Source organism: Crassostrea angulata, chromosome 10, assembly GCF_025612915.1.
Source record: "Crassostrea angulata isolate pt1a10 chromosome 10, ASM2561291v2, whole genome shotgun sequence".
NCBI lineage: Eukaryota > Metazoa > Mollusca > Bivalvia > Ostreida > Ostreidae > Magallana > Magallana angulata.
This window is the reverse complement of record NC_069120.1, coordinates 10141543-10166095: the sequence shown is the minus strand read 5'-3', so window position 1 is coordinate 10166095 and position 24553 is coordinate 10141543. Positions and strand designations below refer to the sequence as shown.

General features: G+C 33.2%; 1 protein-coding gene across 1 annotated transcript in view; it reads left to right on the top strand.

The window, feature by feature from the left end:
- The window catches only part of LOC128165695 (cadherin-23-like), a 32326-nt gene extending 8231 nt beyond the window's left edge, over window positions 1–24095 (top strand). Inside the window, exons 9-41 of the mRNA XM_052830474.1 lie at window positions 1335–1481; window positions 2669–2809; window positions 4480–4555; window positions 7906–8039; window positions 8724–8927; window positions 9320–9484; window positions 9896–10060; window positions 10467–10534; window positions 10893–11136; window positions 11410–11558; window positions 11704–11782; window positions 11894–11966; window positions 12252–12427; window positions 13681–13807; window positions 14025–14173; window positions 14537–14675; window positions 14896–15135; window positions 15810–15973; window positions 16157–16303; window positions 17582–17710; window positions 18040–18232; window positions 18533–18780; window positions 19143–19328; window positions 19474–19593; window positions 19717–19855; window positions 19947–20219; window positions 20610–20896; window positions 21052–21143; window positions 21447–21533; window positions 21756–21873; window positions 22444–22574; window positions 23014–23042; window positions 23160–24095. Of these exons, the coding sequence (XP_052686434.1) occupies window positions 1335–1481; window positions 2669–2809; window positions 4480–4555; window positions 7906–8039; window positions 8724–8927; window positions 9320–9484; window positions 9896–10060; window positions 10467–10534; window positions 10893–11136; window positions 11410–11558; window positions 11704–11782; window positions 11894–11966; window positions 12252–12427; window positions 13681–13807; window positions 14025–14173; window positions 14537–14675; window positions 14896–15135; window positions 15810–15973; window positions 16157–16303; window positions 17582–17710; window positions 18040–18232; window positions 18533–18780; window positions 19143–19328; window positions 19474–19593; window positions 19717–19855; window positions 19947–20219; window positions 20610–20896; window positions 21052–21143; window positions 21447–21533; window positions 21756–21873; window positions 22444–22574; window positions 23014–23042; window positions 23160–23179 (4839 nt within the window). The 3' untranslated portion in view covers window positions 23180–24095. The remainder of the gene's footprint in view (window positions 1–1334; window positions 1482–2668; window positions 2810–4479; window positions 4556–7905; window positions 8040–8723; window positions 8928–9319; window positions 9485–9895; window positions 10061–10466; window positions 10535–10892; window positions 11137–11409; window positions 11559–11703; window positions 11783–11893; window positions 11967–12251; window positions 12428–13680; window positions 13808–14024; window positions 14174–14536; window positions 14676–14895; window positions 15136–15809; window positions 15974–16156; window positions 16304–17581; window positions 17711–18039; window positions 18233–18532; window positions 18781–19142; window positions 19329–19473; window positions 19594–19716; window positions 19856–19946; window positions 20220–20609; window positions 20897–21051; window positions 21144–21446; window positions 21534–21755; window positions 21874–22443; window positions 22575–23013; window positions 23043–23159) is intronic.
- Window positions 24096–24553: the final 458 nt, after the last annotated feature.

Here is a 24553-nt window from a genome sequence, read left to right as displayed (position 1 = left end):
TAAAAAATCTTCTTCTTAAGAACCACTACACCAGATATGCCAATATTTACACCAAAGCTTGTATATATAGTGAAGATTCTAAATTGTAAAAATCGCGATCCCTGGGTCAATACTGGGGTCCCAAGAGGGGTTCAAAGTTGATTAAAAAAGACAAATTTAACATAGAAATATATGGGGGGAAGTGTTTTTAAAAATGTATTCTCAAGGACTACAGTTCTAAAATTAGTGAGATTAATATACAAGTACCCTAAAAGTGTAGATTCTAAATTGTGAAAACCGTGATCCCCGGACTAATACTACATACGGCTCCAAAATATGTTCAAAGTTAAACATAGACTTATATATTAATGGGAAAATGTTTTAAACTCTTCTTTTTAAGAATTACAATGCTACAGTTTGTGAGATTACTGTGCAATCATTCTGAGATAGTGCAGATTCTAAATTGTTTAAATCATGTTTTATTAAAAGAAGTATTGAAAAAAAAAAAGAAAAGAAATTTCCATGATAAGATTATCATCGTTAAATTATCTGGTTACACATGTGTATGTTTATCGACTAGTTTTTTGTTTTTTTTGGAATTTCAATCCCGACATCAATTACTCACATATCGGGATACAAGTGATCGGGATCAAAGATCATAAATTCAAACAACTTCAAAAAGGTGTGGATCTTAGTTTTTACGAAGTTTTGATTCACAAACACACAGTTAGGAAAGATAAAGGAACAAAAGATATGGAAAAAAAGTAGGAATCATTGATAGACTTTATCAACTATATATAGACTTTCCATGTTTTTTGAGTTTAGTCTATAAGACAGATGATCGATGAAAATGCAAAATCTAACATGCCTAATGTCCTCATCACACCTGCAATATTTTTATTTGATGAATCGATAAAGAAGCTTTTAATGATTGAAATACAAAACAGATGCCAATATCATCTTTTAATTATTTAATGAATATAATTCAATTTTTTCAGTGAAATTGGATTTTTTTTTTTTACTGCAAATGGGTATTTTAGAGCTTAAAATTCAGTCTCAGTTGATGTGTAAAATAACTATGAATAAAAACATGCCAAAGATAAAATTGTTTCTTCTTTTTATGTATTGTTTAATATATGGCAAAATCTTGAAATATATGAGTTTTACAATATTTATTAAGAGTTCACTTCATAATAAACCCTTTCGAAATAAAATGATACAAGGACTATTGTTCAGGTGAGCGATTTGTGGCCCATGGGCCTCTTGTTTAACTAAAATGTATGTCACTGTGTATTTTTGTTATATAGGGTTCTTTGTATACAATGTATGTATATTTGTGTTATACCGGTATATAGAGTAGAGCTCAGTCCCAAGAAGCCTGTGAAACTTTTGGTGTGAACACTCGACAGAACTCCCAGGGTAACTACACTGGGTTTGTTTTCCTAAAGAAACCCCTAGACTATGAGGTGAAGAAAGGCTACACCATGACAATCCAAGCCACTGTAAGTTCCAAGTTAACAAACACTTGAAAGTAAATAAAATGTATCATTTTTTGGGAGGACATTTTAAAGGGGCATGGTCACAATTTTGGTCAAATTCTATTTTTATGTTTTTATTATTTACAATGCTTTAGAAATATGCAATTTTAATGATCAAATAAAATTTGATAGTCATTCGTTGAGTTATAAGCAAGATACAATTCTTTGTACAATGCTTGTGCCCTGTTTTTGTTTACGTAGGTTCAATATATGCCAGTAAAAAAACTTTTTCCAGCTTATTTGTCAATCTTTTTATTTATTTTAAGCATAGATAAACAGTTTGTAACATTTAACACATTACTTCAACGTTCAAAATGTAAACAAATGCTTTGTTTACATAGCGAAGAATTTTAAGCTCTATAACTTATCAAATGACTCTCAAATTTCAGTTACCTATTAAAAATGCCTTTCTAAAGCATTGTAAATATAAAATAGAAAAAAATATTTTTTGACCAAAATTGTGACTATGCCCTTTTAAGTCATGAACATTGGGCCCCCACGAAAAATGGTAATTCCACAGTATAAAAGAATATTTCATAATTCAGCCCGACCCCATAAAAACACAAACAAAACTCTCGTTTCAGGGTCAATAACTAACAAATCCTTTTTTCTTTTCCAAAGAAGAAAAAAACTATTTTCGTAATACATACAAATGACTCTCATTTCTAATAAACAAATAAAATTTGAGAGTCATTTGTAGAGTTATAAGCAAGATACAGGGCTCACAATTCCTTGTCACGTAAACAAGGCTCGTGCCCTGTTTTTTTTTTTTTTTCAAAAGTTCAATATACCAGTAAAAAATCTTTTTCCAGCTTATTTGTCTATCTTTTTATTTATTTTATGCATAGATAAACAGTTCCTAATGTTTAAAACATTCGTTTTAGGTTTAAAACTGAAATTTTTACGTCAACATTCAAAATGTAAACAAACGCTTTGTTTATATAGCGAAGAATTTCAAGTTCTAGCTGTAACTCGCTTATAACTCAACAAATGACAATTAAATTTTGGTTGCCTATTTAATATGCCTTTCTGAAGCATTGTCAATATTAAAATCAGAAAAATAATTTTTGACCAAAATCGTGACGATGCAAGCCCCTTTAATAGAGAGTTCATATTCAGTGTAAATTGTCTAATGTAAGTTTGAATTGTAGGACAACCCGACTCGGTCTGGTACAGGAGTTCAATTGATGACCACAATCAACATCCTAATAGAGGTCATAGACAAGCAGGATTCCCCGCCCCGGTTCCTCAGCACCCCCATCACTGTCACTCTGTATGAGAATGCCGATAATGTAAGCCTTAATTTGTCCCTGTGTTGGAGAAAGCCCAAAATGCAAGCCCTAAATGTTTAAATTTTAGGTTTAATATTTGAAAACTGTGTTGTTTAATTAGAGTATGCATGCTGTAAGAGAATGTTTGGATGGTATGCAACTTTAATGTACTTATGTGATTTTAAAGAACCCGTAAGCTGTAAAAGAATGTTTTATATACTGTGATAGATAACCTAAGGTTCTTTGACTAAATACTTAGTGGCCCTGCGTGAATACCTGTGTGAATAATGTTTATACTCGCCTATAAGTATGATTCGTCTATAAGTCGGTTGCCTTTTTCCAGCTTTAATTTGAAGATTTTGCTGTTGACTTCCTTATAAGTCGGGTCACTTTTTCAGAACAATTGATGTACAGATATTCTCAATAAAATACCACATTTTATAGGGCTGGGACGATCCTTATAAGTCGGGTCACTTTTTCAGAACAATTGATGTACAGATATTCTCAATAAAATACCACATTTTATAGGGCTGGGCCGATTCTATATTTAGCCGATTCGGTACATATCACGATACATGAGATGCGATACGATACATATCACGATACATTGCAACAAAATGAAAACATGAATAAGGGTTAAAAATTTATTCAATCTGTCGATGTATTACCGCATGTCCAAAGTTTTTTTGATATATTTAAAATGAGCGTTGCACAATTTACAAATTACTTTAGTCTCATATACACTACTTTTTCATAAACAAGTAATCCAAAAGTTGTCCACACTCCAGATTTAGCTTCCTAACAGTTATGAAAACTTTACGAGGTTTTCCGCCATCTTTGTACTTTCATATTAGGCGCGCAGACTGAAAAATAGCCGATATATGAAGCTTCGATATTTTTGGAAAATAAAAAAAAGTTCGCTTAGGTATCGTTGTATTAATGGTAAATGTATTGATCCAAATATCGTCAAAATAAATACCGTGATGCACCGGTGCATCGTTGGATGGTCCTATCCCTAACATTTTATCATACATGTTTTGAGTTCTAAAAAAAATTGTCCTTATTTCACCCCATAATTGCTTCTAGACTATTTCTATCATGGGTCTATGATGTTAATAAGTTTTGATTTAAATGCCATCATTTTTTATAACACTTATTACAAGTTGGTTATAGCTTCAAAACTACCAGGTATTTAAATAGAGTCCTTTTGAAAATTTGATGATTGTGATTTATTCCCTTACTGACTGATTAGGTTGGTAATTAGCCCCTTAAACTGGGGTGTTGGCTTGTGTTGTTTTAGGTGACATGACCCCTATATCTATTATCACCTTAAGTGTGAAAAATTGACTGCTTGAATTTTCTTTTTATGAAGTCAACACAGGTTCAATGCATTTATCTGTTTGTTATTTAAAAAGAAATATAACTTACTTCTCTCTTGTGAATTTTTTTTATTATGTCTCACCTATAAGTCGGACCCCCACTTTTCATTCAATTTTCTACTCCCAAAAATCTGACTTATAGGCAAGTATATACGGTACATGTGTGTTGAAATTTTCAGAACTTATGCATTGTATGTCATGAAGTACATTATTTTTAAACTATATGTATGTGAGCAAGTTATGAATTTGTTAAATGTGTGGTGTGTTATTAAAATTCAATAAGTCATTCTATTTTGATCCTTTAATTAAAAGGGTACAAGGGTTGGTTCTGTCACAGCTCAAGATGGAGATGAAGGGAACCCCCGGCCAATCAAAATTGTGAATAAAGGTAGGCTACCCAATCAAAACTCTTGTTTCAATCGACCAATCAACATATACGAAATGTAGCTGTAGTATCTGTGTTCTTTTGTCTGTTTGTTGAGTCTTGGTTTGAGGTAAAATTAATAATGATCTTAACCTAACAATATAAAGTATTTCTAAATCACATAATGTATTTATCTTAATTGATCAATTCGATTTCCATTCAAAATTTTGTTGCTGGTCTTTAAAAGAAAAATATTTGAAAATGTATATTCTCTTGAAGAAAAGAAAAACCTTTTAAGGTAATTAATTCTTTTGAGAAGCAGATCTTAAACCCTTTGTTAAATTAATATCTTTTATCTCACTATGATCAATGCTAAACACAATGATTTTTATGTGTGCAGAATAAGACCAAACACTTTTGTAAAGTATCTTATTTAAAATCTAATTCCATATTAATTTGTAAATAAAATGTAACTTGAATACAATGTGATATATGTGTGAATGAACTGTTTATGTCTTGGTGCTTAAGCAATGGGAGGTAAGATAAATATTGTAGGCCAATTATCCAGTCAGCTTTTTTTGTGATATCATATTGTACGTGTATTTATTGCATGCAACATTTGTTTTCAGCTGTTGAGTTGCAAATTTTTGGGGTGCAGTTTGCATTATCTTTTGAGATAATGACACTTAAGCAATTTACTACATTTCTAAAACCTTCAGTAATTGATAATAACCATTAATGAAACCTTTAATTATAACAACCGTAATGAAACCTTTATCTCCAGATTCTCAATTGATACTTTCCAGAATATTATATTAAATAAATATTATGAAATATGATTGTGTGCAACTCAGCATTTTCATTAAATGGTTATGCTATCATTGCTAATTATAATATTGTTTCATTTAGTTTTCATTTATGCCAGTATTGTATAGATTTATAATTACTGCATGTTTTACAGAAGACATCATGCAGACTAAGAGAATAACATAATGATATACTGTATACAGGCAAATATTTGCCCCCATTTTATTTTCGCCCCTTTTGGCCCTCATTGTAAGTGAGCGAATTTAAGACTGAGCGAATTCCAATGTCTCAAATCAAATCATAGTGAACACAAACATGTTTGGGGTATTCAAGACGGGGCAAAACTGTTTGAAAGTGTTGAAGGACGAAAATTACATGGGGCGAAATAATTCGGTATACAGTGTGTACTTGACAAAGATAACAAGTCGCAAGAAATTCACTAATCAACATACCTACATGTACATAAGATCAATATATCCAGATGGTAACAGATTATGAATCCTAATGTATTTTTATAAATTTTCAGTACACAACTATTTGCAACTGTATACACCATCAGATAGTAATTGTTATCTTTCACATAACTTCTCGAAATGACCAGGCCAATTTTAATGAGCCAATGAGAAAAAAAACAGGATCATATGTGTAATAGATTAATGTCATGTCTACCTTATCATGCATACATGCATACAACTTTTAAAAATCTTCATTGATACTTGATCCTGATTTTTGGCTGGCGACCATGAAGCTCGTTGCCAGATGTAAAATTCAGGTTGGATATCGGAGTTTGTTGTCGTTAATCTGCATTTCTGGGCATTCTTGAAATTCTGATAGGAAAATTAAGATGGATGGATATTTAGAACTGGGAAAAATCCAAACTTAATTTGGAAAATTGGCATATGTGTACTTACGACCTAACAAAACACCTTGTATTATTAAACTCATAGGGTTGTTCAAGCAATTGCACATGATGAGGTACTTCATAATTGAGGACTTTTTAAACAATGGATTAGAAAGGCAAAAAATATATACTGTTTCCTATACTCTGTCCTAAGCTTCTGCTTCCAACACTTTTTGCTCAGTATCTTGATAAATGTAAATACCTTTGTGCCCAAACTATGTTTATCAACTAGAATGGAAAAAAACCCAACATATTTTCTGTTTTAAAACGCCCCCTCTAATGCTTCAGGTTTCAATATAAACTCAAAATAGATAGTCTAAGGGGATTTTGCATTGCAAGCAAATGAAAAATACACAGATGATAACATTGAATAATTGTGCGAGGTGTCCCGAGTATTTCCGAAGGGAGAAAAGGTGTAAACATTTCCCATTATAGATAGTTGTAAGAAGTTTGTTTTCGTTCTGTTAATTTCTCCAAGTAAAAATAAATGAAATGTCAATGAAGAAATCTTTAATTTTTTCCCTTACATTGATTTCAATTCTACTTCATTGACAGGTATAAATGTATTTTTGTTAAAAATCGTCAAAAAGTGACGGAAATAGTAACTTGAGATGGACTTTAGATGATATCCTTTAATTACCTTGATGTTCGTATAGACAAATAGCAATATTAATATTTCCAAGTACATATACCTGGGATAATGGAAAATTTTCTTGGATTTGGATTCTATTCCACACCTTTCTGCCTCCTTAAATTATGTTCTGATGCCATGCAGTTGGATTTTTTATGTTCATCATGCATATTTGTGTTGGCTTACATACGAATGTTGTTTCTTGAATTCATTCGCATTCTTTCTAATCAATATTCTGCCGTTTCTTAAACATTAATTTTATAGATGATGAAAAATCGCTTTGCATGGATAATTCTTCAATTTAAAAAAAGTAACTTTATACTTCAGAGGAATGTTTTGTACCTGTGTGTGCTTCAAATCCTCAGGCTGTAAACTTAGAGCACCTGTTTTTAAACCAGATGTGTGATTAAATCCTCAGTGATAGTTTTCAATATAATAAGTGATAAGATGGATGTTACAATGAATGCCTGCATGCTATTTAGTTTGATTTAGGAAATGAATTCTGCTTAACATTTTAACATTACAGCATGCCGCATGAATATGCAATGTAAATTTTTGTTTTTAGTCTATAAGGATACATTAGGAAATGATAATAGACCTTAGGTTGAAACAATCTATCCCATTTTGTTGTTCTATTTGTCTGTTAATGTTTTGCTTTGATATTTACAGTTTATCATATGTACTGAATCATAAACATATGACATCCAAAGCTAAATTGCTCATGCTAAACTGTTGTTATACCAATATTGATACTTACAATGGTATATTATCTTCATACTGTGTTAAAATTTTTAAGACAAAGTAATTTTAGATTTCATAGTGCAAAATTACACTAGATTATAATTAAAAATTTAATTATAGCTAAAATAAAGTAAAGACCTAAATTGATGTGATTATTTAAAAAAAACAACACTTTTTTGAATCAGATGCTTAAATGACTTAAATGGTAGTACTCTATATTTGTATTGAAGGATATAATACAGATAAAGCTAGCTCAGTGATAGGATCTTTCACCTTGTGTTTCTTGCCTTGTAGACCCAAACAACCTGTTTTACCTGATGCCTGCTGAACCACAGGCCCCAGCAAACCTCCAGTATGTGTCCAGAATCCAAGTCTTTAAGAACATAGACCGCGAGACCCAGCTCGCCAGATACGATTTTGAAGTTGAGGTAAAGTAACAATCCAGTTTGCTCATCAAATTTAAACAAGCTGTCAAATTCTGATTTGCTTAGAGAAACTCATTAATATTCATAGACTGTCGAAATTGGAATATATACAGTACAGTTAAACCTTGATATCTCAAACAATAATATCTTGAATACTATGGATATGTCAAAGTGATTTGTAAGTCTCAACCACTTATTCTTTAAGTAATTTACCCTCAATATTTTGAATACTCGGATATCTTGAAGTTTTTAAACAGTCCCAACTAGATCAAGATAATAGAGTATGCCTGTATTTTAAAAGTGAAGTTGATGCTGTTTCCACTGAAATATACAGCCCTGGATTAGCTCGGACAAGTGTCCTTTGGTTCAATGAATTCATTATAATCTGGCCAGTTAAAGATGATAAGACACTGCCTTCATCAATTTAGAGTTTGACACGTTCTGCCCAAAGTCCAAGCTCTTGTTAAAATGGTTCTACCATTTCTCTGCAAATACCCTGAATATTTTTCATAGAAAATATTGAATGAACATTTTTAATTATTAAATGTCTCAAATAGCGTTTTTTTTAAAATCCAATTTTAAAAAACCCACATTTTTTTGTTTTGGTTAGCAGCAAGACACTTCACAAGCTTTAGGATACAGTACCAATAAATTGAATCTATCATAAATTAAATCTACCTGTTGTAGGCGATAGAGATGGAGAATGGAGTAGAGACAGACCAGAGGGTGACCACCAAGGTCATCGTGACGATCCTGGATGAGGATGACAACATCCCCCAGTTTCAGCAGTCATTGTACAACGTATCTGTCCTGGAGATGGACAGTAGCACCCTGGTTAATGCAGCTACCACTGTACCAGGTCTAAACATGAGGGTCTCAGACCCAGACGATGTGAGTGTTTTTATGGTATTTTGATTTGTCATAATTAGCATTGACCTTAATTTGTTTTTCAGCTCACCTTATGTGAACATCGAGTTCATCTTTGCTAGCCTAAGGTTTATGATCCAAGGGGATTGTAAACCAAGCCCTGGAAAAAATTTTGAAGCAGATCTTATTTCATTGACTCTATCCTATATTTAGACCAGAGTTGCATGAATGGCTCACCTACAATTTTATTGTAGCAGACAGGTTTCAGAAGCTGCATTGTCAAACAGTGATTTTTAGATTAATTTTATTCTGAATTATATATCCCCTTAAACTATTTATACCAGTTGTAAGATAGATTTCAATTTTTTTCCTTCTTTTGTACTAGTAATAAGATTATTGTCATTTGTCTGTTTTAGCCAACAAATGCCCAGTTTGGCATCTCCATACTGAGCCAGCCTACTGCTGGTCTGTTCAGTGTGTCACCAACAAATGCCACTCAACAAGCTCAAGTCACACTGATTGTCAACCAGGCCAACCAACTGGATTATGAAAATCCCAGTATGCGCAGACAACAAATCCTGGTAGGTAGCAACAGCTTTGGGTTATTAATAGCAGAATTTATATGAAAGATTAAAATTTTGGCATTTTAAGCCAAATTGTTGAGATTGCCTAAATTGAATATAGCTAAAAGTTCATTACATTTAGAAGATCAAAGTTACAAATATAATATTTTGCATTGATCAATTTTTTTCGTATTTTCACAATCATTTTAATATTGCGAAAAAAAAAATGTTCAGAAAAATTTGTCAATTACTGTGCACTAAATATTTGACTTTTAAAGAGGCAATTACAGATCAACTTTATTTTTGCAAAAAAATGTGGATACAGTAATTTGGAATTTTTAAGATGGCAACATTTTCTACAACAAGGCAAACAATAATGTAACATCTTGAGACACCTTTACTCAAATTTATCATTACTCGCACTTGTAGTTGTTGGCAAGGGATCTCAATAACCCAACTGACCATTCATCAACTGCTACCGTGATAATAAACTTGGAGGACAGCAATGATAATACCCCAGAATTCCTAGTTCAAGAATACCGGGCCTCGGTGCGCGAGGATCAAGTGGTTGGAACCAGTATCATTAAAATCACTGTAAGAATCATGCTTTTTTTCTCATTATTTACTAGATTTATCTTATTACATTGTACAGAATAAATTACAACAGATGTATTCATGCCCCTGACTTAATGTTTACCTGATAGTATCATTTCATTTCTGTTAATGTTTAAACAATTTTAAACTTTTTCTCCAAAAACTACAATGACTATCACAGAAATATTTTCTCTGTTTTTTAATGTCAGTTAGTAGTGCAAGGTAATGGAGATGTTATATCAAAGTCTCTCTTTCTGTCATAAAGATAGATTCTTTAACCTAACATTTAAACTAACAAATATTAAGTACAAAACGTAGACATCAAATTGGTGTTTAACAAGAACATTTTGTTGTTGCATGTTCTTGGTTGAATGTTGTGTGAGGAAATTCCAATTTTTGAAAACAGGGCTCTGACAAAGACAGTGGAAACAATGGTCTGTTGACTTATAGTCTTCGTGGTACTGGAATAGAAAAGTAAGTACCTGGTACATCATTACTGGTATCATTATCTGGTGATGTTGTATACAAATGTCAATTAAAAGAGGATGAAATTAACTGCTACATAAATTCTCCATTTTGTAAAATATATGGAATATAAGTTTAAAAATAAAACATTGTATTACTATTTCATATGAGCAGATTTAATATCTGTTATTTAAATGTTGGCAAACATTTACAAGTAGCATGTATTTGTATTATTATTGTTAATAGTTTTGAAACATTAATTCATGCAATTAATATTTTGAATATCACCTGTATTTACCAGTGAATCTATTCTACGTGTATGATTGTGTTTTTAAAAAAATGAGTATTTGCATTGGATTTTTACCAGATTTAGTGTTGACCCATCAACAGGCCTTGTCACTTTAGCTCAGACTCTGGATTATGAGAACACACCAGCTTATCAGTTATTGTTCAGAGCTCAGGACAACGGTACCCCTAGCCGTGAAGCTTCCGTCAGTCTGACCATCACTGTCCTGGACTATAATGACTTTGGTCCCATTTTCAATCCCCCCTCCTACCAGACCTCAGTCAATGAAGGCGAGACAAATATCTTGATCCCAGTCATTGTGAAGGTAACGACAGATAGTGAAAATAGGGCTTAACAAAAATAATTCATGAATGCTAATTTTTTAAGAAAATAAAATTAGACATGAGAAGCCACTTTTGCTCTAAAACTGAAATTTTGGGGAATAAGATGATCTTCATAACTAGGATATGACAGAAATCAGTTATACTGCATACACTGTATCAGTCGATGGTCCTTTCCACTTGTGACAAAAACCAGTCTGAATTATTCTCTTTCTGAAACATGAAAAGTTATCAAGTGTTAAATGGTTTGTTAACAGGCTCGGGATCAGGAATCCTTGGACAACATCACCTATACAATAGTTTCTGGAAATACTATAGACAATGCCTTTGTTCTTCATCCAAGAACTGGGGTTCTGTCCATGTCCAGAGGCCTTAACTACGAGGAGACACCTCAAAAGAGGGGAACGTAAGTTATTTTTTTATTTGGACAGTGGCAGTTTTTGCACTCTTTTATTTCATAAAAAATTTTATTTTTATTTCATATGTTCAGTAAGTTCCTGAGTTTAGATACCTCCAGTTTAATATCTGTAAAATATTTGCGATGTTGATAGTTTCCGACTGATTGTAATGGCCACGGACGCAGACAGCCCCCCTCAGTCTGCCAATACAACCATTGATATCTCAATTATCGTAAGTGTGAAAAAAATAGACAAACTTGATGCGTGTATTTTCAAATATATAAATCAGATTGATTCAAAAACTAGACTTACAAGTTACATGTTCATGTATCTATTTGATTAGGACAAAAACAACCATGACCCCCAATTTGTGCAATCCCTGTACACTGCTACCATAAGTGAAGGAGTTCCTACAGGTAAATATAGCTAGTCTACAGCTTGTTGGATGAAACTTGTGATCAAATCAAAAAGTACCATGATATCAATAATCCTTTTTATTGAGTCAAGCATCCAGTATTTTCATTTAGTTTGAAAATTCATGTCATTGCTGTAGAGAAGGTTCTTTTGAAAGAAAAAACCAGCTGTGTCTGTACAGTATTTAACAGCCAAACGCTTTCTTTTAAATATGTATTCAAGTTTATGATGCAAAAGTCTAATGTAGCTATCTGTGATCTACTAAAAGTCATCTTCTGTATAATCAGGATATTTTGTGAAATCGGTTTCGGCCACGGACCAGGACTTTGGGTCCAATGGGAACATTACTTACTACATCTGGAGTGGAGGTCTGGACCACTTCACTATTGACCAGATGGGTCAGGTCACCGTCAGCTCAGGGGCAGCGCTTGATGTTGATGATGTCCGCAGTTACAACATCCTAGTAAGTGTCCATTAATCAGCTACCTCTGTGTATTTTGTGGTTCATTATCTTTACACCAAGGGCACTGTAAGACTAGAAGTCTGTCGTAATCATGATTTATTTGATATGAAAGCCAAAAACTCTGTCCCGATTTATAGGTATTATTATGCCTTCTGTCAGTTTGTCTCTATATATTCAATACTCATCTATTTTCGCATAGTATCAAAGGTTTTATGTAGTGTAAGCATACTATGCCAAAATAGAGCACAGCAAATATTTTCAATGAAAATCTTTCAAGCGCTGACATCGGGATTCCAACTGGCGACACTAAAATCATTCCAGCTTGAAGCCCAACGCGTAACTGCTAAGCTAAATTAGCCGTTATAATATCTTACGGTATTTATATATATAAAACGTAGATATATATGACTGACATCAAGCAATTAGAATTATTCATTTTTCCAAAAACACTTCATTATTGACAGTAATTTTAAAGTTAAAGTTTCTTATAAACTTTTGAACAAATTGATTGAACATTTTTCAAAGAAATTCTACATGAGAATCACAAAAATGCTTTTTTAAATGACGCTTGATAAAGAATGTACAAGAAAAAAAAATTAAATGAGATTTCGTCTGCTAAACCTTTTGAGTTTTCTTGGTCAGGCCAAACGTCTCTCATTTCTTGAAAAGAACATAAACCTTTGTTGACTTTTTATTGTACAACAACTTGTTGATTAAATAAACAATCAAATCAATGGATTAATTTGAAAAAAACAAAAACAAAAAAACGAACACTTGCTTTTCCGGTGATTATTTTTAGGGACTTGTCAACACTCGAACATCACAGCTACTTATAGCAAAGCACATCAGTATATCCAACAGTCGACATAATAATAACAATAATGTTGTGTTGTGCATGTACTATGCCTAAATAGTAGTCAGGGTTTGATACATAGTGCACGAGCTGGAGGCAGGTGCACTATGTATCAAACCCTGACTACTATTTAGGCATAGTACATGCACAACACAACACTATTATATAAATAATGGTGTGCTGCCCAACTTGCTGAATCAAATATTTACAAAACATTAAGTTTGAATTCTGAAAATCCTCTAGAATAATGAAAAAAAAATATCCCGATACCAAAAGTACGTTATACAAGGAATAATTAGTTACTAAACTGTTAAAAGGATCTGTGTTGAACCTAGAAATGGCATTGATGTAGATTTGTCAGTGTGACAGTGTATTTATGTAACCATGCTGTATGATTTAGATCCATGCCAGAGACCAGGGCAGTCCCCCCAGAACGGGGTCCACCACCCTCAGTGTGACCCTCACAGATTCCAACAACAAAGACCCCTTCTTCTCACAACAGGTGTACATAGGATCCATACAGGAAAGTGAGTTCATCAATGTCAACCTGCATGGCTTATAGAAAGAGTTTCGGTTTATTTTCATCATTAAATCATATTCATTTGGTCTTTTTATCATAAATGGTTGCTTTTTGCATCTTTTAAGTTAAAATCTTGCCTTAGAAAATAGCAATAAAAGCGATGAGTTAAAGAATTTCACCTAAATTAACCAGACGTTTTATTTTGCTGTTCTTGCTTCTTTCAGCTGTGTCTGTTGGAACCTCTGTGTTACAAGTGAAAGCTAATGATACAGACAGCACAAAATCACTCCAGTATTCCATTGAAAGACTCAGCATTATTGCCAAGAGCACAGACGGAACACCGATAGCCTCAATTTACCCCTATGACTACAGGGTATGTCCATTACTTCTATTTTTCTTTTGGACTGAAGAATATATTTGACCAAGTGCATACCTTTAGAATGATCCTTCAGATCTATATTCTCCACTTAACCCTGTTTGGCTCATACTTCACATAAACAGAGCTTTTGAGTAAAGGGTGTGCAGTGACCTTAAACCAAGTGTAAAAGTCAAATGTGAAGGTGATAGCAGAATTGTCCATTATTTAAGCGGGGCTCTTTGAGATGGTCACCATCTCAATGTTGTCTAGTTATTATGAGGATTTTTTTTCCTTGCATACAGTATGAATATGAGATAATTTTAATTTTCTGGATTTTAAAAAATTTGAGAATTTACAAACCATTTGTTACTTTCACAGGAAGCATTTGAGATAGAGCCAACATCAGGATGGATTAAGGTCAAGTCAGGCTTGAGTCGAGACAGTGCTGCCGCGATAGACTTCAATGTCATTGTTAGGGATGTGAATGCTGAGAACAACCAGGAACAAACAGCCAAAGGTGACTAACTTTTTACAGCATTAAAAAGGCATTGTAAATTGGTTTTGTTTATGATCAAAAGCTTGAAATTTAATGCTAACAAGCAGCTGTTTTTAAAAACAACTTAACCAGCAGATGCTTAAAATATGCTGTTTAAAATTTAGGTTCTTTTATGCCAAAACAGTAATGGATACTGGCAGATCAAGGCAATCCTTCTAGAAAAAATGTGTTTATTTTGCAGCCCTTGTGATAATTACAATCCTTGGGTCAGCTGATTTGACGCCATACTTTGCCCCTCCCTGGTCCCTCACAAACCCCACCTACTATTACACCCTCCCAGAGGAGCTGGCCATTGGCACTGTCACATCTACCCTCATTGCCACTGATCCCAAGGGTCCTTTCTCAATAAACAACTTTCAGGAAGTGGCCGAACCCAATGGAGGCGACTTAGGGGATTATTTCTCTGTGAATCAAACATCAGGTTAGTACATAAGAAATAAACAATGATTATTTAGTGAACATGGTGTTATGAATAGCAATTGCTCTGTTGGCATATTCCATGATGCCAGCAGAGCAGTTGCTATTCATAACGCCATGTTCACTAAATAATCGTTGTTTACTACTTATATTTGCATTTTACCACTTGCAAATACCCTGTATTAGCTTAGACCTTGACATTTAGTTATTGCATCAAAAATAAACTTTCAGACTGTAATGTATCTTTTTAATTCACATAGATTTGTTAACAGAATCAATGATATGTTATTACAGTAATTCCTTTAAAATGTTATTATAAGACATGTTTTAATATTAAATACATCAATTTTATGGAGTTGGAGAAAAACACTTGATGTATCGTATAGTGGTTTAAATCTATAACGTCATGGAAAAGTATATGACGTCACACCTTTATGATGTCTTAGTATACAGACAGAGCAATTGCGATTATAGAAAAATAATTGCAGTTCCTCCGTATGGACTTATAGTGGGAAAGAACAATGCATATGCAAATATACGTTCATGTATACACTTTCTCAATATTTGTTTTGTATATATACACATTGAACTGTTTTAGTTATTAGACAGATACCTGCAAGATTTCAAAATGTATACCTATCTGATTTGGCATTTTTAAGTTGTTGGTAACTCTTACAGGTCAAATCAAGGTGAACAGGCGATTGGACTATGAAAACCTTAACATTAAACTCGTTAAGTTCCGAGTGAGGGCTTTCTCAAGGGATGGCCTCAGGAGTGTGGATGCTAACATCACAATTCAAGTGCAAGACATTAATGACAATGTCCCACAATTCTCACAATCTGTAAGTTGGGTTTACTTAAGCTGTATAAACCTTTAAAATTTGTAAAAAGAAATTTTCTTATTGTATGGATTTCTGACACTTAATTTTAAAATCATGCTGATTAAATTCTATCATCAGAAATTTTTTTGATCAATGATAATCATGAATAATCATTTGGTGATGATTTACATTAAATCATTGCAGAAGTACACAGTGACTGTCTCAGAGGATAAGGTTTATCCCTATCAGATTGCCTCAGTCTTTGCTCGAGACTTGGACAGTGGAAGTTACTCTGAGATTCAGTATTCTCTCAGTGGTCAGGGTCATGAGAAATTCATGATTCTTAAGTCGGTAAGTTTATTTAATCGACTCATATACATGTATATTGAAAGTTATTTATAACTGACTCAGAGACAAAAATTCAAATGTATAGAATTTCTTTGGGGGAAAATGGTACACAAATACATGTAAGTATAGAGATGTCAGATTGATTCAACTACATGTATTAGTAACAAGATCATGGTAAAATAGGATTCACTGCTCAAATTTTGAGAACAAATAAGAAAATATTGCATATTTTCACATGAATACTCAAATATTGATTTTAGTTTTTAATACTTGAACCTTTAATTATACTCTTTATTTTAATTGGTTACTGGTTAACAACCCTGCAAATAAAGTACAGTATTTCACATCAGGGTATGTTTGTGAACAGTTTACATGCAAATGTGAAAACTAGTAATTTTATTCTGAATAGCACATGTGTTTCAGACAAGGGAAATTGGAGTTGTAAGTATCAAACAGGAGTTAAAGAAGGACAATGAATGTCACAGTGCATGGCTGATAGATTTTATATGCATATGAATGGCTCAAACTGAAATTTAAAGTCATCAGTTGGGAATGTTAATTAGGGCATGATTTTTGGCAGGTAGTGCAATACAAAGGACATGGCTTGTACTAGAACATGAGGAAAAAAAACCCTCTTGACAAAACAATGTACCTTATGCCAAATTTGTGTGCTAGAGATATAGTCAATATCTTATTTGCATGATAAAAGCTTTGTCGGCCCAGAAAGAAGAGGTGATATGTGTTTTATTTGCATGCACATTTTGTAGCAATTACGATTGATTTTATTGAAGCTGGAGAAGGGATCTGTGCAGTAAGGAGATCATTGCTTGTGCTACTGCTATGGGGAGTGGCATTAAGGTTCATTGACCCTATGATAAGGGATATACCAGTAACTCACACCGGGATAAATCGCGATTCTTCACATGTAAAGTGGTCATCTTAAAATGTGATCTCTGTCCCATTTTGGCTTGTATGCTTTAATTTACTGAAATTATATGTATTCAATTTATATACCAGATTTTGAGGAAGCACTTTTTGAAAAACTTTTGTATATAAATATGGGTATATACAATAGAGGGTTGATGAACCTTGAAATGTAAAATGTTACGTTATGTGTGAACAAATCACAGAAGGTTACTTATTGATAAAAGCTCACTGGATGTGTAGCACCCCACTAGCATTCATTTCAAAAGTTGTAACAAAAATGTCTGAAAAACTTTGTCAATATGTTTCATTGCATTACCGTTTCCATGACAACTAACAATTGCTTATGTTTTTCAGGGACTGCTTTTGATCAATAATGGAACATTTCTGGATCATGAAACAACCCCTGAATACAGTCTTTTGCTCACTGCCCAGGACAACCCTCAAGCTTTATCTTCAGAGGTTCGACAGAGGTCTTCAGTTCCGGTAGGATTTTACATCAATAGCTTTACTAAGCATTACATCAGCTATACCACATACTGGGAAATATTCGCTTCTGTTTTATTTTCGCCCCTGTAGCCCTCGTTGTCACTGGGTGAATTTAAGACTGGGAGAGTTACAATGTTTCAAATTATCTCTCTTAAAATTCAACTGTGTTCAGGTGAATTCAAGATGGGGCAAAACTGTTCGCAAGTGGGGAAGGGGGAAAATTACACGGGGCAAAAATAATCATGTATACAGTATTTCCACTACATTGAAGTCTTGTTTTTTTAATGGATATTGCAGCTGTAATTTATTTATTTTCTATTTTGCAGTTGACGATACAAGTCACTGATATTAATGACAATGCACCGAGCTTCTCAAGCCCTGAGTACTCCTTCTTAACAGTTGAGAGTTATGACTTGAACACAAACATTGGGGAGGTTCGTGCTGTTGACAGGGACAGCGGAGTCAATGGAGAAATCGTTTACACCATAGATTCTGTGGAACCTGTCCCAAGAACACCAGGTTTGATTAGAATTATATTCATAAAATAATTCAGATTCATAAAATAAGATGTCTATGTTACATTTTCTTTGTTAATTTATTTTAATAAAGTTTATTCTGAATCAGTATTCTTGTAATTTATAATACCTGAGCTTATGTTGATATATTTATGATGTACATTGTTAGGAAAGTTAAGTGAAATCTAAATTAGTTTAAATGTATTTTCTCTCATCATTCTCATCATTGATTTTCAATATCCATCAATGATTGTTTTCTGTGTACTCTTTCCATTCTAACAAGACTATATCTTGGTTTGTGTAGAGGAGGACTATTTTGGGATTTCATCAGAGAGTGGCATGTTGTACAGCAAGAACTCCCTGCGTGGTGCCTCATCCAAGTCCCCCTACAAGCTGGTGGTGAAGGCCCAGGACAAAGGAAGCCCCGTCCTAATGAGCACCACCATAGTCAACATTAATGTAAGCAGCGGGCAGCTGGACAACGGCAAACCTATCTGGATTTCCCCCCGCTTCGGAGATTCCAATGCTGTGACTATAACAAACCTAACTGAGGTAAGCACCATTATGTTATAAGATTATTTCTTATCATTGGAACAAGTATGCTTTTACCATTTGAAACTTGGAAAAGTTGTCAGGAGAAATACAAATTGTGCAAAAATAAACTACATGTAATTCTGTGAACACTTTTTTGCCACAACATTTTCTTTTTAATTTATAAATTTTATATTGTACACATTAGCAAAAATAATGTGACTCACATTATGTGAGTTTTATTTTTTGTGATTATAAAATGTTATTGATTGTCAAAAATAGATCATTCCAAAAATTACTAGATATACTGTAGATCTCTGCAGTGCAGCTTAGAAAATATTTTATAAAATTCATGGAAACAATATATTTGATATATATTACAGCACGCTGACCTTGGGACAGTGGTGATTCGAGCCCTTGCTGTACCTCGTACCCCTGGAGCCTCCATTGAGTACTCTATCCTCAGTGATAATGAAGAAACAACAGAGTTCGCCATTGATAAGGACACAGGAATTGTCACTGTGGCACGTAATCGTACACTGGACAGAGAAAAACAAGAAACTCATGATGTATGTTATACTTGTAAATCATATCAAGTTTTTTGCTGTTCCATTTTTGTTTTAATGTACATGTATTTTATTATCCATGAGATTTTCCTTGATTTGATATAACATTGATAAGATTTTTAAAAAAGTTTTTTCTGCTGATTTCCAGTTGATTTTGCTGGCAACTGATACATTGAACAGAACTCTACAGAGCACTAGACTCTTGTCTATAAAACTACAGGATATAAATGACGAAGAACCATCTTTTAATAACTGCCCCAACAGACAGGTTAGTGTGTTGTTAGGAGAAAAGGAGAGAAGAGGCTATGGCCATTAGATACATAATTTCAATGTTATTTGACATAAATCTTAAGATCAGAAATGAGATGTTTAGATCTGAATATTTTTACAGTATGATGTCCCAACAGAGACATCAGTGCGTGAGGGTGAACCTGTAGGGACGCTGGTGTATACAGCCGTGGCTTGTGACCTAGATAATCCCCCTTACAACACTGTTCAATACAGCTTCTATGAAAATAGCACCTTATATTGTAAGTTTGGATTATTTTTTTCCTGGCTGTACCTTATAACGAATACATGAATGGTCACTCTTGAAATACTGTATTTCATACTTGTTCGAAGGTTACCCAAACATCACCCAGAGCTTTAAGCTGGACGCTTCTACTGGACAAATCACCACAAACAAAATCCTGGACAGAGAATCTCATACCACCTACCTCATCTGTGTCAAGGCTTCAAAACCGGGACAACGCAGGAAGCGAGAACTTCCCAGCAGACAGGAACTAGAGGCACACCTCCGGCAGTATTCTACTGGGGATGTCCTATTCCTCCTGGTGACAGTGTCTGACATCAATGACAACAAGCCAACATTTGCTAAAGCCAATGTCTACACATGTAAGTCAAGAGATTTCTCTACACAGCTATCTTTATTTTTATTTCAAGACAATTTTCTTAGTATACATATAGATGTTAACATTAATGTACAATGTCTTTTTGATTAGAGATAACTCTACTTGGATTTTTTAACTGAATTCCTTATGAAAACTTGTCAAATTGAATATTGGTTTCTTTCACCAGTTTTACCACCCAGGTACATGAATGCTTGTGTTGAGCGCACTAAGATTTCTATGGACAAATATTATTATTATCACAAAAACAAAATTATATTTTAGAGTCCTTATGATTTTCATAGATGTCGCATGTTATTCCAAAAAAAAAAAAGAATCATGTAGATAGCCTTGTTTAACTGCTCTATTCTTATTAGAGGACTTTTTACTTTTTTAGACATCTTTTCCTATCCTATAAAAGACACAGTATTCCAGCAGACTGCTAGTGATCCTGACCTTGGGGACAAAGGTCGTGTCCGTTATAGCATTATTCTGTCTCAATATGTTAACACAGCCAAAGGGAGGAACATTTCCGTGTTTGATGCATTTAAAATTAACTCTGACTCTGGCCAGGTGTCAGTGGGTTTCCAGTCCTACAAGTATTTCATTGGTGGATATTTTGAGCTCACTATAAAGGGAGAAGATTACCTCAATACCAATATGTACAGCACGTACAAATTGAAGGTTGGTAGTAATAGTATTGCCATTGGAATGTAATACACATGCATTAACAATTATTTAGTTGATATTTCTTTGCAAAAGAGCTTTGAGGTTTGAATTATACAGTATTTTATTAATATGCATGATATTAAGCTCTGAATTTTTTAATCATTTAATAGATATATGTTGGTGAAAAAACAAGCCAAGTTCGAGTTGTAATGGATGCTGACGCAAATCGTGACCAACAGCTGTTTGTTGAGACCCTAGAAAAGTAAGTTAAAATTGGAATGAATAACATTACATATATTTTTTCTTTTCCAATTATACAACAACATACAATTTTCAAATTAAAAAGAATAGACAGTTATAGCAGATTTGATGAAAGCAAGTTTTATACATTGTATTAAGTTGTAATTTTGTTAATGGCCCATAAAATCCTGTATGTACATGTATAATGATGGCCTCTCAATATTTGGCCTCACGTGTGAGTTATACACATGAATATGAGATCTGATCAATGATACTTTTCCATAATTTAATGATACTTTTCCATAATTTAATTATTTTCTTTCAGGAATTTGAATCAGAATTCCCGAAATGCACTGTACATTCCAACAAACACCCGTTACCATAAGACTGCCACAGGCACCAGTGTGAATCAGTAAGTACAATTGACTGTATGCTTTGTGTTTTGAACAAAATCTATTATCACTATATATTTAAACTCTTATTTGTATTCTTTATCTGTTGGAAGGAAATAGTTTAAAATTCATGGTTTGCATAACTTTCAATACAAGACAAGAACCCCTAAGAATTTAAGACAAAGGGTGGCCTTTGGCTGTCCATATAGCTGCATGTAAGTGATAACCTTTTTCAATTGCAGGATCGACATATGTTTCTTTGTTGTAAAGAACAACCGAGTGATAGATTCCTTTGATGGTACTACATCTCTTAATGAAGTTCAGTCCATCTTGTCTTCTCAAAACCTTTATAGCCCAGGGGTAAGTCCATTGACTCTTATTCTTATAAATATCTTAACATTTCACAGTGCAACTTGTGAGTTGTTTTTTTTTTGTAATATTTCTCTTTCATTAACAACAATGTGGGTACTTGTATATGAAATAAACTTGATATTGATTGATATTTCTCAACAAATTGGCAATCACTGGTAAGAGGGACCAATGGTCATGACCATTTTTAGGCTATATTTACCTCCTTCAGATGAAAATCTGTACTTTAGATGAAGGGCTCTGAATAAATATATAGGAAAATGTACACAATATAAAGCTAGATATTGGATTTTCTCTTTACTAAATAATACTTTATGACTACAAATATCAAACATGTGCAAGTACATTAGAAAACACTTTTAACAAAGTGCCAGGGACAGGGGGTTTTGCTTCTTGATAAGCGTAATTTTTCATATCTGTCTGTTTTACATGTAAGTCAAGGGGAATGAAAATCCCGGTAAGTGTCAATTCACTATAGGCATATTTGCTATAACCGTGTTTTACTGTATTTAATAGTTTAAGACAGTTCTGATATTAATTGAGTTATTTCGTATTTTGCAGCCCTGTGAGCCTGCCACAACAAAGTCCCTGGAAGGCTGGTCTGCCTATTGGTGGGTTCTAGTGGCCTTCGCTATATTCATGTTCGTCATCATCATCATACTTATATTTGCTGTTAGAGCTCTGTACAATGAGTAAGTAGAAGTATCTGGTATTTTTTCACATTGATCTGATTTAAAATCTCATTTATCTGGTATTTTTTCGAATTGATCAAATTTGAAATCTTTTGTATTTGGTACTTTTTGCATTGATCTAATTTTTGCTGTTTTAAATTGCAAAAAATATAACACACAGAAAATATGTCGGTAAAACTGTCACTGCATACTTTATGTATCTTTATTGTGCAAAAATGACTTCCACAGATTGTTAACGTTACAGATTTACTTCACTTATGTATAATTTTCGTCATGCAGGGGGGGGGGGGGGGGGGGGAGGATATAGGAGATTTGGTTGACAGAGATGAACTTTGTCTAGCAATCATAGATCTTTAACAGAGAAAATCTAAATTTTGAAAGTTTTTGTCAACAAAATGTTAATCTATTTAAACATGTTTTGATATTTCTTTTAAAACAGCTATAAGGAATCCATGCTAGCTATTACAAGTAAGTTTACATACTACATGGAATTATTGAAATACATGTATTATTTTCTGACTTTTACTATTTTCTTTTTACCGTTTCATCAATATGGAAAATTAACTTGTTAATTTTATATTTCAGAGGTGCAGTTAGTTCAGTAAAGAGAAGAGAACGTTATTTTGTGAAAAAATTTAAATTCCTGTCACCTTATTTGGAGAAGACTTGAATTTACTGCAACATGTGAAATTTCTTTATTCAGATGTGATTTTGCCAGACCTTTTGACTGAAAACAGATCACTGAAATATTTGTAAATGGAGAATGAGAGTGTTCAGGTCATGCTGTTGACTCCAATAGATTTGTATTAATTGTAATATACTCCAGGTCATAGAATCTTGAAGTAGTCTTGAACTTGAGTTAAAATGTTCATAGTCTTAAAAACACAAAAATTAATTTGGTTTTATAAGATTTGTTGATTAGAAAATATTTTTCTAATTAGGTTTATTATTGAAGATCAAATTATTGATTAATTTTAAGAGTATTCATGATCCAAGACCTGAACATAGATTACCTGTATTACTGTAACTGCTGTTGGGTGTAATCTCTGAATTGTAACTTGCCATTACCTAGCTGCAGAAATGTAGCTCTATGGAAAAATTGGCCTGTCAACCTGAATTTGCCATAGATGAGTTGATTTTTTTCTTATATATTATAAAAACTTCAGTTTTTGTAAGTACCGGTAATGTCGATAGTGCTGTTTGATTGTGATTAGAGTGAGAGGGAATGGTGAATGCTAATCTATTCAGAAAATGCTGTGAAGATACTCCGACGTTTTGTAGAGGAAGTTTAATATCAAATACTGGAAGCCTTTTGAAATACAATTTGCTGTCACATATTTTGATTAGTGTCATTTTGGGAAGGGGTGAATAAGTACAGGAACTCAACAAAAGTGTAGAAAAAGGGGGGAAATTAATTTACTGTAATATCTCAGTTAGTGATATTTTCTATATTTTTATATTATTTATACATGTTTGATTATCGATGCAATTTTTGATATAAATATTTTTATACATATATAAGAGTTGTGTTTTTATGGCATTGGATTGAAATGCCGATTGATTTTTACTTGTTCTTTAACCTATTTGATCAGCAGAAGATTTTGAATCTCTCATTGATGCGTGGACAATACTAGTATGTACAAATTTGTGTATAACACAATTTCATTTCAAAAGAAAGAGCAAACACTTTTGTTTTGTGCACAAGTTCACTATCCTTAAACGGCAAACGGTGGAATTTAAGCAGAGCATCATCCTTGGCTATAGCAAAGATCCCTCTGCACCAATACAACTCTTATAAGCATTTATAATTCCAGTGGTATGCTTAACAACCTTGTCTCAATACCCGGAAGAGCGTATTTTTATCCAATTGACATATGAATTATAGCTGTTGTAGTACAAAAGCCCTTTGGGCTCGCGTAACTTTTGCGAATTAACACATAACTTTAACGATAAAACGCATAATTTTTTGCGAATAAATT